We start from the raw sequence: 15,297 nt of genomic DNA on the forward strand, positions 1-15,297 counted from the left end.
CTAGTTTATAAGAGAGAAGGGGAGGGGGGGAAATGGCCAGCTTTCCTGCTGTCAATCATCCAGGTACTCTCCACTGGAATTGCAGGTGCATGGAGGAAGGACAGGATCCGGCTGGACTGAGATGGCTCCCATGACTGAATAACCCACTAACATTCAGTGGCCAAGCTCACACATATAGAATGGGCACTTAGTTGAGATGCCAGAGGGCTGTCAACACCTGTGAAACAATACCACAGCATGGAGGGGAATTTGCTTTGGTTATCCCGACCGAAATTGAGTGGGATCACAACGGAGAATGTCAGAATATGCAGGCAGTGAGTCCTAATGGTGGCTCATCGCCGTGACTGAGATTTCCCTCTTATCGGGCCTACTGTTGGCCACTCCTTCCCAGTTTGCCACATGCAAGTGGCAGGAGGGCAGGGCCCAACCCACCTGGCGGACTTTTCTTCTTTCCAGGGCTGCCATATGGAAGGCAGTGGTTGGCCTCGGGAATTGGTGGTAAAGGCCCACAGGCCCTCCCCAGTCAGCTCCAGAGATTACCTGCTGGCCTTCAGTGAGTCTTCATTTCTGATCTTCAGGGCGTTCCTGTCCCTTTAAGACTTCTTGCTGGGTCTTCTGGCGTTGTAGCAGCCTTTGCAATGGCCAGCTCTCGCAACAGTGGGAATCCTGCTGGGAGCCCTATCTTCTATAGTTCATGAGCCCTGACCTAGGAGAATGGGTTGGGGCTGGACCACATACGGAGGGGAGTGTGGAAGTCCTGCCCTACCGGAACTCTGCCCTGAAAAGGAGAATTCCCCTACCTCAAGCCCCTATGAGTCAAAAATGACTATTAACTAAATCCATGAAAGTGGCCAAAGTCAGTTTTAAAAAAAAAGGGGAGGATTACAGTGCAATATTTTTTCCTCAGTAAATGTTTTATTTGTTTAGTAAGAGTGTATTTGTTTACCCTTCTGTACAGAAATTACTTTGTTAGACTACAGCTGGATTTTCTATAATAGTTCTGTCAGTGATTGATTGAGTTAAGATGACATCAGTTCATTTTAGGCCTCTTCTTAGTCGCCACGTATATAGCTCTATTAAGGGACCATTTGTAATTTTCATCTTTTTTCACTATACTGTAAAGAATATACTTTTGCTCATCTCTTCAGAAAATTAAGATGACTAATAATTCTCGTGTGTACATGGAGCATTAATAAAATGGAGCATTTTTAATGAATATTTTAATAGGCAGCCTATAATTTTTCTATGATGCTGTTCTGTGACAGCTATGCTATTGAGCTTGTTTCTTGAGATACTCATTATTTTGCTTCTGGTTAGTCTCTTTTTTTACTTTCTCAATCTTACTAAAGTTCTTCACTGCCAGAACTTGATTCATTCCGAATTACTCTGATCAGATTACTTCTCGGTCTGTAATTATTCTCTTTCTCTTGTGTATGCTTTTCCATTTACTAGAATGAAAAAAATAGGTTTTTGAAGAAGGGGATCTTCAATCTTAATGACAAAAATTTAGTAGTAACATTGACTAGTGTACGTGTCTTTATAATCTGTAGCTGAAATTGTTTTTGTGTATCTAAAAAAAATCAGCTGCTCCATAAGAATTGTAATGATTTTTGAAAATGTATTTATATTAATTGTTGAGTTTATTTGGAACTCGTGTGGCCAGGCAGGTTGTAGGGAGAGGAGAAAGGTGATCTGCATTCACACAAGGTTGTAGGGAGAGGAGAAAGGTGATCTGCATTCACACAAGGTTGCAATCCACACTTTCTCCACTCTGACCTGTGCATTTCAACATTACCAATTCATTGTCCTGATGAGAAGTGGATGATTCTGTGCTTTAACAATTTACAGTCTGCTCTCCATGCTGCCTCTGTAAAATCATTATATACATACCTCCAGCGCTTGAAGATTAGGGCTACCTCACATAATCAAAATGAAATAGTGGGGGGAACCTAAGAGGAGAACTTGGGTGATTATGTACCACCCATTTGAAGGAACACCCCAGTATAAAGCTTTAATCATTAAGCGTTTGTTAGAAAAATATATCCCTGCTGGTTTTCTTTTGTAATTGATTACTGAAGACAGATTAAAGAAGCAGTCAGTGCAAGTAGTATGTCCTGTCCCAACAGCAGGACAGACCCACCAGAGGTGGCGGTACAGTGATCTACAGTCAGGAGGGAGTGGCCCTGGGAGTCCTCAACATTGACTCTGGACCCCATGAAATCTCATGGCATCAGGTCAAACATGGGCAAGGAAACCTTCTGCTGGTTACCACTTACTGCCCTCCCTCAGCTGACAAATCAGTCCTCCTCCATGTTGAGCACCACTTGGAGGAAGCACTGAGGGTAGGAAGGGCCCAGAATGTCCTCTGGGTGGGGGACTTCAATGTCCATCACCAAGAGTGGCTCGGTAGCACCACAACTGACCGAGCTGGCTGAGCCCTGAAGGATATAGCTGCCAGGCTGGGCCTGCGGCAGTTGGTGAGCGAACCAACACGAGGGTAAAACCTACTTGACCTCGTCCTCACCAGTCTACCTGTCACAAATGCATCTGTACATGACAGTATTGGTAGGAATGACCACCGCACAGTCCTTGTTGAGACGAAGTCCTGTCTTCACACTGAGGACACCATCCAACGTGTTGTGTGGCACTACCACCGTGTTAAATAGTAGAGATTCAGAACAGATCTAGCAGCTCAAAACTGGGCATCCATGAGGCACTGTAGGCCATCAGCAGCAGCAGAATTGTATTCCAGCACAATCTGTAACCTCATGGCCCGGCATATTCCTCACTCTACCATTACCAACAAGCCAGGGGATCAACCCTGGTTCAATGAGGAGTGTAGAAGAGCATGCCAGAAGCAGCACCAGGCGTACCTGAAAATGAGGTGCCAACCTGGTGAAGCTACAACACAGGACTACATGCATGGTAAACAGTGGAAGCAACATGCTATAGACAGAGCTAAGTGATTCCACAACCAACGGATCGGATCAAAGTTCTGCAGTCCTGTCACATCCAGTCGTGAATGGTGGTGGACAATTGAACAACTAACGGGAGGAGGAGGCGCCGTGAACATCCCCATCCTCAGTGATGGCAGAGTCCAGCACATGAGTGCAAAAGACAAGGCTGAAGCGAATGCAACCATCTTCAGCCAGAAGTGCCACGTGGATGATCCATCTCGGCCTCCTCTTGAGATCCCCACCATCACAGAAGCCAGTCTTCAGCCAATTCGATTCACTCCACGTGATATCAAGAAACAGCTGAGTGCTCTGGATACAGCAAAGGCTATGGGCCCTGACAACATCCCGGCTATAGTGCTGAAGACTTTTGCTCCAGAACTGGCCGCGCCTCTAGCCAAGCTGTTCCTGTACAGTTACAACACTGGAATCTATACGACAATGTGGAAAATTGCCCAGATATGTCCTGTCCACAAAAAGCAGGACAAATTTCCGGCCAATTAGCGCCCGATCAGTCCATTCTCCATCATCAGCAGAGTGATGGAAGGTGTCGTCGACAGTGCTATCAAGTGGCACTTACTCACCAATAACCTGCTCACCAATGCTCAGTTTTGGTTCCACCAGGACCACTCGGCTCCAGACCTCATTACAGCCTTGGTCCAAACATGGACAAAAGAGCTGAATTCCAGGGGTGAGGTGAGAGTGACTGCCTTTGATATCAAGGCAGCAATTGACCAAGTGTGGCACTAATTGTAAAATTGAAGTCAATGGGAATCGGGGAAAACTCTCCAGTGGCTGGAGTCATTCCTAGCACAAAGGAAGATGGTAGTGGTTGTTGGAGGCCAATCATCTCAGCCCCAGGACATTGCTGCAGGAGTTCCTCAGGGCAGTGTCTGAGGCCCAACCATCTTCAGCTGCTTCATCAGTGACCTTCCCTCCATCATAAGGTCAGAAATGGGGATGTTCGCTGATGATTGCACATTGTTCAGTTCCATTCGCAACCCCTCAGATAATGAAGCAGTCCATGCCCGCATGCAGCAAGACCTGGACAACATCCAGGCTTGGGCTGATAAGTGGCAAATAACATTCGCGCCAGACAAGTGCCAGGCAATGACCATCTCCAACAAGAGAGAGTCTAACCACCTCCCCATGACATTTAACGGCATTACCATCGCCGAATCCCCCAACATCAACATCAACATCCTGGGGGTCACCATTGACCAGAAGCTTAACTGAACCAGCCACGTAAATACTGTGTCTACAAGAGCAGGTCAGAGGTTGGGTATTCTGCGGTGAGTGACTCACCTCCTGACTCCCCAAAGTCTTTCCACCATCTACAAGGCACAAGTCAGGAGTATGATGGAATACTCTCCACTTGCCTGTTGAGTGCAGCTCCAGCAACACTCAAGAAGCTCGACCCCATCCAGGACAAAGCAGCCTGCTTGATTGGCACCCCATCCACCACCCTAAACATTCACTCCCTTCACCACCGGCGCACCGTGGCTGCAGTGTGTACCATCTACAGGATGCACCGCAGCAACTCGCCAAGGCTTCTTCAACAGCACTCCCAAACCCGCGACCTCTACCACCTGGAAGGACAAGGGCAGCAGGCACATGGGAACAACACCACCTGCATGTTCCCTTCCAAATCACATACCATCCTAACTTGGAAATATATCGCCGTTCCTTCATTGTCACTGGGTCAAAATCCTGGAACTCCCTTCCTAACAGCACTGTAGGAGAACCTTCACCACACGGACTGCAGCAGTTCAAGAAGGCAGCTCACCACCACCTTCTCAAGGGCAATTAGGGATGGGCAATTAGGGATGGGCAATAAATGCTGGCCTTGCCAGAAAGTAGTACATGCTTTAATACTCCTGCAGGCATATTACAAAAGATTAATCGAATGAACCTTACCGAAGTGGAGTAAATATTCCAACCCTAACCTTCAAGTGCTAGAGCTATGTATATGATGATTTAACAGAGGCAGCATGGAGAGCAGTGAATTCATTTAATAACGTTATATAGAGGATAAACTTGGAAGAGATATTTTAATGAGGCGGACAACTATAAGGTTACGATAGTGTGCCAAAGACTAAGGGTATGACTGGCAAATGTAACACTGAACCTAAAAGATAACTGCATTGTTGCATGATTGATACAATTTTAATAAGAGACTTAAGAGATCTTTTAAGTTGACCATCACAATTGGCACTCCGTAGTAATACTTTGGATCCAGTGTCACCTGTCACATCCTCACAATCGTCCATGTTGAAAAACTAAAAGAGAAAAAAATGTTTTATTGCATTGTAATAGCAAATCTCTCATGGGGTTGTTTCCAGTAAGGCAAAAATATGTTGTATACCATGTAACACACTGTGTACACATATATAACACACAACGTGTACAAACATGTAACACACAATGGGTGCTAAATTGGGCCGTGTAGCGCCCGTTATTTCGGTGCTACGCGGCCTCCCAAAGTGCCAACACGGTGGCTTGGCTGCGCATGCACGTCTCCAGCGTTAGATCACAGGTCCACCATGATCTCATTGAATGGTGGAACAGACTCCAACGCCATCTTGGTATAGGAGTTAGCACAGGCGCAGATAACAAATGCCGGAAGCATGTAAAGTAAGGAGAAAATGGATACAATCAGTGTTCAACGCTGATTTAAAGTGAAAGACACCATTTTGGGAATTAACGCTCAACTCAATGCACAGTCTTAACCCTGACCATCTGAACGTGTGTTAGAGTGCCTGGAGGACCCCCACCAGCGCTATTTAAAGCGACCATGCAGGATTTACAGGTTAGTGGCTGGATTATTGCTTCTGACTGCCGAGACATTTGTAACTGTTTTTGGAGGTCGCAGGGACATAGCCTAACATTTAGAGCCAGGATGTGCAGGAGTGAAGTTTGGAAATGCTTCTACATGCAAAAGATGGGAGAAGTTTGGAATGCTTTTCTGCAAACGGCAGTTGATGCTAGCTCAATTGTGAATTCTAAATCTGAGATTGATAGATTTCTGTGAACCAAGGATATTAAGGGGCTAAGTCAGGTATATGGAGTTAGATCACAGGTCTACCATGATCTCATTGAATGGTGGAACAGACTCGAGAGGCTAAATGCCACTGCCACTTGCTGCCCCTTGATATGCACCACCTTCTCCTGCGAGAAAGTGGGACGTGTGTCTGGTGATATGTGCCTGTCATGGTTGAATAGCTGTGAGTTGTGGGTGGGCGGCTTGCAACAATGGTAATGTGTGAGGGTGAGAAGAAGCATCTGATTGGAAGAGTTGAGTACTGATTGAAAGAGTTTGTTGGTATGTCGGTGATGGGAGTGTAGTGCATGGAGCAGTGGATGCGGCTAGTGGTGTAGTTGGTAGGAGATGCCACTTGACAGTTGACCTCGCTCACCTTGACCACTCATGTCAAAGCATTGAACTTCTTCCTGCACTGCATCCATGTTCATGATGCTGTGTGCCTGGCATTGACTTTGTCTCCCGCTGCCTTTTGGGTCTATGTCTGGAAGGCCTCTTGGCACCCCCTGCAGATCTAGGATGTCCCTCCTTCTGTCCATCTCTTGCACCAAGGCCTCTAGTGCATCAGCAGAGAACCTTGGTGCGCACACACTCGCAGGCCTGGTACAAACTCAGATCGGTCGATTTGGAGGGTGTGGGATTTAGTGGTGTGCAACCTTTATTCAATGTTTTACCATAACTCGTCAGCGTGTAAACATAGGGACGGGACCAGCATCTGTGTTTTACGTTTGCAATGTTTGATCTCCGCTCAGAATCCATGCCGACAGCAGGCTGTTATTTTCAGCAAATGACTGGCACCAGCTACCTTTTAAGAGATTTCTAACAGACAGCCTCCCTTTAAGAGATTGGAGCTCCCTCTGCTGGTGGAAAGCATGAATTGCATGGAATCCTCATGCAACGCTGATTCCTAACGCAGATTGCAGGTAAGTCCTCAGGCCTAACGAAAGTCTCGTCCTGCCTGTGCAGGGTAATAGTGGATTGTGCTACTTCCGCCCAAAAACAGGCCCTATCCAATTCTCCCCCCCCGGCCCAATGTGTTGCAATATAGCTGATCTCCCCAGGCATTGCTCATAGACCAAAAAAAATCTCACTACCTGTCATGGTGTCTTTGCTTCTATCCTTATCTACAATTGTTTTTTTGGCTTGCTTGCCTTTTCTTTCTCTTGCCTTTTCTCTCGCTTTTTCACTCTTTTTAGGTGTATATAGTCAGCTGGATGAGGAACTAATAAGAAATTGGAACAAACTGTGATTTTGATTGGTTTGTTCCTGTGGCTTGTTGGTTCATGAATGGTAGTTTTTCCTATCTGCTTTTATTTGAGCGAATTAGTATGGTTAGCTTGAGTAGGTCAAATAATCACTATCTGCTAAACGTGACTGACATCAGCATACATGATGCTTTGAAGTGTGATTTACACTTTTCTACCCACTATGAACATGCACTAGTTGCAAAACTTCTAATTGCTACATTTGCAGATCACATTTAAGGTAGAGATGATCATGTAAACTGCTTAATTGAATTGTAGCCGTATAATATCTTTCCAAGTATCTTATTATCTAACATGGTTGTGTTATGAAATATCTAATCTCAAAGTATTTTTGCTGTTTTATTTTTAGCATTTCTGCATATATTGCAGCAACAAGAGTGGAGAATGTCAAGCAGCCACTTAATATTGACTGTTCGCAGAGCTGGGAGACCTGGGGAGGATTGAAACAAAACTTCTTTGATCTTATTGTAAATATCAATATGATTCACATCACGGAGATAAAGTGCACTGAGGTGAGATTTCTATTCATTTGTGTGAATTCATCTTGTTAGATCTATAGCTGTCATTCCTGTCAGTCTCTGCTGAACACAATATAATGAGGTTTCCCAAAGAACTGAGTTGAACAGGCATGTTCAAAAGATCAGGTATAGGACAAACACCTATTCCAAACATTCCGTTGAACAATTAATTTATTGATTGAAATACAGTTAAAGTTTATCGTAATTCTGTAGTGATTGGAAACAACTTTTAACCAAACATAATATTAATCCCTAGTCTCATGATTCAATTGCTTGCCAGTTAAATGATTTAACTTCAATGCATAATTAATACTTTGTTATTCATTCTTTTGGAATATCATTAGGCTGAAATATATTGCAATGTTTCTTTTTAATATCAATTTAGGAATTTGCTAGATGATAAATCTTGTTTAAAGACAAATATGTGATGTTTAGGTATGAAACTGAGCATGTGACTAATTTGGTAGCATCATCCTTCATTCCATGTAACTGACCATAGTGATGACTGTAACAGTTACAGTTTCTACTTGTTTAGCACCTTTACCGTAGCAAAACATCCCAAGGTGCTTCACAGAAAGGTTGATCAGACATCGAACAGGAATTTGGAGAAGGTTGGGAGAGGGGACCGAAGTTGTGGTTGAAAAGATAAGTACTGAAAAGGTTTTTGAATGTGAAGAGAGTAGTAAGACAGAGAGGTTCAAAAAAAGAATTTGAGTGTGGGGTCACGTTAGCTAAGGGCTATGCTACTGGTGGGTTTGGGGGGTGGGGAAGAGGTGGAAACAGAGATGCACAGTGGTCCATATTCAGAAGTGTGGAGGGTGCAAGCTAGGATATAAGACTGGAGGAGGAAAATGGCTTCAAGGAGTTACTGAGTGTGAAGATGCCAAATGAATATCAGCAGCAATCCAGTCATAGTTCTTGAAGTATATTGTTAATTCAGCTCCTTCCCACCGTAAGGCTCAGAACTGGCTGTGCAAAGTCAATTCCCCCCCAACGAGTATCTCAGTACGGTTTTTTTTAAGCTAATATTCTCCTTTCCCATTTTCCATTTGGAAGGCATTGGTATGCATACTGGGCTAGAGTTCCATAGACATCTGGCACCCTCCAGTACCTCATCCAAGTGGCCATTCTTCACATGTGAGCCTAGATTGCGAGTACTGACAGACTGTTTGACCGTGGAGAACATTGCAGCTGACCCAGTCCTGTCGACATGTGCACACTTTCTGCAAAGGTCACTTGATTAACGACGAGGAGTCAATTTTTTCCCTCCCCGAGGCCAGTTTTAGTGACCCAAAAGATTAACATAGTTACCTCCTCCAAAAAAATTAAAGTAAATCAGAATTCTTTGCAGTCTTTAGAACTGAAGGTGAAATTGGGCAACCAGAGAAATTTGCCTGAGTGCTGTTTCATACATTTCTTTCTTTTTGTACATATCTTGGTTAGAGTTCCACCTAAGCTATTCTGATTAAACTGTTATGGTTGAGGTTGGTCCAACATCTTTTTTTTTCTTGTACAAATGGCTTGTTGATAGTTTCCATAGCAGAGTGCATCTCTTATATACTGAAACCTGCATCTTTTGCTCTCTGCTGTAGTAAGTTAACATAACCCAGGTCTAGCAATCAGCTCCGATCATGGTAAATTGTTCACTGGAGAGCACATAGGATGCCCACTTTCTGGTCAGTTCAGAAGGTGGAAATATGCACACCACTAGACTACTTTGTACAGGCTAAGCAACTGTTCAGATTTATTTATAAATAAATAGATTCACAAGGTACAATGCAAGTAACAGAGCTCATAGTTCAGTAGCTGAGAGCCAGGCGTGTCACTAAAATGCTTCGATCCATTCTAGGATTGGTTGCCATCACTTTTTAAAAGACATACATACCAAATGTACACACCCAACACATGGAAATTCTATTTTCATCATATAGGCCTCTGCAATTCTCTTTGGCTCTGTAAGTTTTTGTTGTTATCCTTGGCATAACAAAATTTTGTTGGTGACTTACAGCAGCAAATGATTGCATCCCTGAAGACATTTTTTTAAAGTAAAAGCATTTGGTACTTCATTGTTTCACCCAAAGAGCCAGTGTGGCAATATCCTGCCAATGCAAGTTGCTGGTATCTCCAGCACCAATATCTACTGCTTTTGACATGTGGTTGTGCATTTTTCCAGTTATTGATAATAAGATGCAATAACTTTTTTATTCGTTCATGGGATGTGGGCGTCACTGGCAAGGCCAGCATTTATTGCCCATCTCATATTGCCCTTGAGAAGGTGGTGGTGAGCCACCTTCTTGAACCGCTGCAGTCCGTGTGGTGAAGATTCTCCCACAGTGCTGTTAGGAAGGGAGTTCCAGGTTTTTGACCCAGCGACGATGAAGGAACAGCAATATATTTCCAAGTCGGGATGGTGTGTGACTTGGAGGGGAATGTGCAGGTGGTGTTGCTCCCATGTGCCTGCTGCCCTTGTCCTTCCAGGTGGTAGAGGTCGCAGGTTTGGGAGGTGCTGTGGAAGAAGTCTTGGCGAGTTGCTGCAGTGCATCCTGTAGATGGTACTGCAGCCACAGTGCGCCGGTGGTGAAGGGAGTGAATGTTTAGGGTGGTGGATGGGGTGCCAATCAAGCGGGCTGCTTTGTCCTGGATGGTGTCGAGCTTCTTGAGTGTTGAAGCTGCATTCATCCAGGCAAGTGGGCAGTATTCCATCACACTCCTGACTTGTGCCTTGTAGATGGTGGGAAGACTTTGGGGAGTCAGGAGGTGAGTCACTCGCCGCAGAATACCCAGCCTCTGACCTGCTCTTGTAGCCACAGTATTTATGTGGCTGGTCCAGTTAAGTTTCTGGTCAATGGTGACCCCCAGGATGTTGATGATGAGGGATTCGGCGATGGTAATGCCGTTGAATGTCAAGGGGAGGTGGTTAGACTCTCTCTTGTTGGAGATGGTCATTGCCTGGCACTTGTCTGGGGCGAATGTTACTTGCCACTTATCAGTCCAAGCCCGGATGTTGTCCAGGTCTTGCTGCATGAGGGCACGGACTGCTTCATTATCTGAGAGCTTGCGAATGGAACTGAACACTGTGCAACTAACTCTGTGGCAAAACTCCTGCAATCTCCCCCTTTATTCCTTTAAATACCTTGTTTTTGCAGCTATACTCCATCTATTGTGGTTTTTCCCCCTCACCATGAGCCAAGAACCTGACAGCCTCCTTCCAGGCTGCTGTCAATGCCTTTTGCTCAGTGAGGGCCATACATTTTTCCCCCCTCACTTCCCTTAGGGGGACCATCTTCTCTGATGGCTTAGCTTTGAACCTGGATGGAACCAGCCAAGCAATTCTCACTGTGCATAATAGAAGAGCTTGGAAGGAAAAGTGAAAAGATATTTGAGAAAATAATCACAATCATAGGAGCTAACATTGTCACATAATAATAAGATGTCATTATTTACAATATTTTGTTTCCTGCAGGGTCTGTTCAAAGGTGCTGGTCAGTTATTAAAACCAAATGCCTTACTCATCACTTATGGGGTAAGTAATCCATGAAATTGGAATCTAACACTATGAAAACATTTATTACCTCCTAACATACCAGTATTATTGCTGTCATGTTAATAATACAGAAAACAAACTAGGTTTTACAATATTTGCACTGCAGCACAGTGGTGCCAAGTCATTTATTTTAAGAGAAGTGATGTACAGCACTGTACTGCAAGTGGAAGGAAGTTTATAAATGCAAACCCCTGAGAGCCTTGTCGTATGTCCTTGGGCAAGTTGAGCCAAGTCTGAGCCATTGAGCTGAATACATAAGCAATATTGAAGTGGAGCAGAGTGCACCTGAGAAACCTTTCAGAAGTCTGAAATGCTGAGGGCGATTTTTGTGTTGAGCGTACAGCAGGTGGGTGGTGAGCAGAGTGATTGCCCCACCTGACGTCACTGGTGGGAGGTCCAAACAATTTTATTGATCAAGCCTCATTAAATAAAATAAAATTGTCAAGCTGTTGAACAGCGCTGACAGGCATCTCACTGACCGGTTGGGCAGGGCCAGGAAGTCTGGCGACTCCTCCGCAGAATTCAGCCGCTAGGGACACCTTTGGAGCAGGTGATATTGGGGTAGGGACCAGCACTGGGCAGGACAATTTTTACAGAGCCATGTGTAGCATTCACACTCCTCCAAGTTCCACAAAAATCAGTTCCAATACTTACATAGGAACAGCAGTAGGCCCCTCGAGCCTGTTCCACCGTTCAATTAGATCATGGCTGATCAACTCAACTCAACTCAATTCAATTTACCTGCCCCATATCCCTTAATGCCTTTACCTAACAAAAATCTATCGATCTCAGTTTTGCAAATTTCAATTGACCCAGCATCTACAGCCTTTTGGAGGAGAGAGGTTCAGATTTCCACTACCCTTTGTGAGAAAGCACGTCCTGATTTCACTCCTAAATGGCGTAGCTCTAATTTTCAGTTTGTGCCCCCTTGTTCTGAATTCCCCTACCAGTGGAAATAGCTTTTCTGTATCTACGCTCTCAAATCTCTTTATTAATTAAAACACCATGATAGGTGTTCTAAATTCAAGGGAATACAAGCCAGGTTTATGCAACCTGTCCTCATAATTTAAGCCCCGGTATCATTCTGGTGAATCTGCGCTGTACCCATTCCAAGGCCAATATATCTTACGTGAGGTGTGGTGCTCAAAACTGGTGCAGTACTCCAGGTGGGGTTTGACCAAGGCTCTGTACAACTTCCTTGATTAGCCTTTTTGATTACTTTTTGTACCTGTGCACTAACTTTTAGTGATTTATGTACATGGACACCCAAATCCCTGTGCTCCTCCACAGTTCCAAGTCTCTGCCATTAAGAAAATATTCTGATTTGTCTTTCTTGGTTCCAAAGTAGATGGACTCACAATTCCCTACATTAAACTGCATCTGCCACTGTTTTGCCCACTCACTTGATCTGTCTATGCCCCTTTGTAACTTCCTGCTCCTATCCACACAACTTAATGTGCTTCCAACTTAGTGTCATCTGCAAACATGGATAAGCAACTATCAATCCTTAACCAAGTCATTGAAATATATAATGAAAAGCTGAGGCCGCAGTACAGATCCCTGGGGAACACCATTTGTCACATCTTGCCAATCAGAGAACGTTCCCTTTCTCCCTATTCTCTGAGTCCCACCTCCCAATCAGTTACCAACCCATATCACAAGTTTACCTCCAATTTCTTTTGCTTTTATTTTTGATAATCTCTTGTGCGGAACATTATCAAATGCCTTTTGGAAGGTCCATATCGACAACATCCATGGACACTCCCGTATCCACCATGTTAGTGAGCTCCTCAAAAAATTGAACTAGATTGGTCACACATGACCTACCCTTCACAAATCCATGCTGACTCTCTTTGATCAGTTATATTTGTCCGAGTGGTCAGCCACTCTGTCCCTGATGATAGAATCCAGTAACTTCCCTACAACTGATGTTAAACTGACAGGTCTGTAGTTTCCTGGTTTTTCCCTCCTTTCTTAAATAATGGAGTGGCATTTGTAATTTTCCAATCCAAAGGCACAATTCCCAAATCTAGAGAGCTTTGGAAAATTAGGACTAATGCATCTCCAAGTTCCTCACCTATTTCTTTTAATACCCTGGGTAGAAACCATCAGGTCCAGGAGATTTGTCTGTCTTAAGTCCTATTATTTTCTCCATTACCATTTTTTTTTTAGCTTGCTTTACTGTTTTTGGTGGGAGGTTTGGACACCTAAATCAAACCCCACTTGAAAATTTCATCGGGTAAATGAATGGTAAGTTTTTTTCCCCAAATGTTCATCTCACTACCACCCCGTTCACGCTGAAAAACAGGGCAGTAGTGACTTGAAAATCACCCCCACCATCTATATGTTTTCCTACTGTATTAGGTGTATATTTTAGTAAAGTTTATTGGATAATGGCTATTAGTGGCTGCCCAACATTCATGTTAATTCCTTAGTGGATTAGCTGAGCCATTTTTTTTTACATATTATTGAAATGGTTTATCTAGTCAGTTTTAGTTATGATACCATGAACTATTAGGCTATTACATAGCCAGTAGAGTTCTCTAATTTGTTTTTATTTGTCCTTGGGCAATGCTGGCAAGGCCACGCTTATTGCCCATACCTAGTTATCCTGAGAAGGTGGTGGTGGCCCTTCTTCTTGAACTACTAAGTCCTTGTGTTGACGGTGCTCCCATGCGTTAGGGAATTACAGGATTTTGGCCCAGTGCCAATGCAGGAATGGCTGTATATGTCCAATTCAGGATGGTGTGTGACTTCAAGGGGAACTTGGAGGTAATGGTGTTCCCATGATCTTGTTGCTTTTGTCCTTTTCCATGATAGAGGTCATGGGGCTGGGAGGTGCTGTTGAAGTAAGCTTAGCAAGTTGCTGCAGAGCACCCAGTAGATAGTACGTACAGCAGCCACAGTGCTGTGGTGGTGGAGAAGACGGATATTGAGTCCAGTGGCAGAGACGCCAGTTGGATGGACAACTCTGTCCTGAATAGTGTCAAGCTTCTTGAGTGCTGTTACAGCTGTACATGTTTGGGTGAGTGGTGAATATTCCATCTCGCTACTGACTTGAGCCCTGTAGATGGTGGAGAAGCTTTGAAGGGTTAGGAGGTGAGCCACTCATCGCAGAGTACCCAGCCTCTGCCCTGCTCTTGCAACCACATTATTGATATCGTTGATTTAGTTAAGCTTCTGGTCAATGGTAACCTTACCTCGCTCCCCGGGATGCTAATGATGGGGACTCAGCAATGATGATGCTGTTGAAAGTTAGGGGGAGATGGTTGGGCCTTTTTTGTTGGAGATGGTCATTGCCTGATACTTATCTGGTGCAAATGTTAGCTGCCGCTTGTCAGCCTGAGTCTGGATTTGTAGGCTGGCATGGGCTGCTTCTCTATTGAAAAAGAGTGTGAGTCGAGCTGAACACTAGAATTGTCAGCGAACAATCCTACTCCTGACCTTTTGATGGAGGTAAGATCATTGATGAAACAGCTGAAGGTGGTTGGGCGAAGGATGAGAAACTCCTGTAGTGATGTCCTGGGGCTGTAATGATTGGCTGCTAACAACCACAACCATCTCCATCTCCAACCACTGGAGGGCTTTCTCCTTGACCTTCATTTTGCTCATGCTCCTTAGTGTCATACGTGGAAGAATACTGCCTTGATGTCAAGGGCAATTACTCTCATCTCTCCTCTGGTATTCAGCTCTTGTGTCTATGCGTGGATCAAGGCTTTGATTGGGTCTGAGTTGGAGTGTAATACATGGATACCTAAGTACATTATCTGTAATTATGTTATTTTTATTAGACTTTTTCCCCAGTATGCCATCAGGGACCAACCAAGATGGCAGGTGAGCAACCTGACTCCAAGCCTGTATTAACACCTTGCCCCTTCTCTGTGAGAGCCACACTTTTTTGCCACCCCCAGTAGAGAAGCATCTCCTCCAATAGTGTGACTGTTTGGAAAATTGTTACATGAAATCCACATTTCAT

At 44.3% G+C, this 15,297-nt stretch overlaps 1 protein-coding gene across 1 annotated transcript in view; it reads left to right on the forward strand.

Moving 5' to 3' along the window:
• Positions 1-15,297, forward strand: part of mettl26 (methyltransferase like 26) — a 31,726-nt gene that overhangs the window by 1,466 nt on the left and 14,963 nt on the right. The window contains exons 2-3 of the mRNA XM_068003156.1: positions 7,609-7,771; positions 11,241-11,300. Of these exons, the coding sequence (XP_067859257.1) occupies positions 7,609-7,771; positions 11,241-11,300 (223 nt within the window). The remainder of the gene's footprint in view (positions 1-7,608; positions 7,772-11,240; positions 11,301-15,297) is intronic.

This window comes from Heptranchias perlo, chromosome 22, assembly GCF_035084215.1.
Source record: "Heptranchias perlo isolate sHepPer1 chromosome 22, sHepPer1.hap1, whole genome shotgun sequence".
Lineage (NCBI taxonomy): Eukaryota > Metazoa > Chordata > Chondrichthyes > Hexanchiformes > Hexanchidae > Heptranchias > Heptranchias perlo.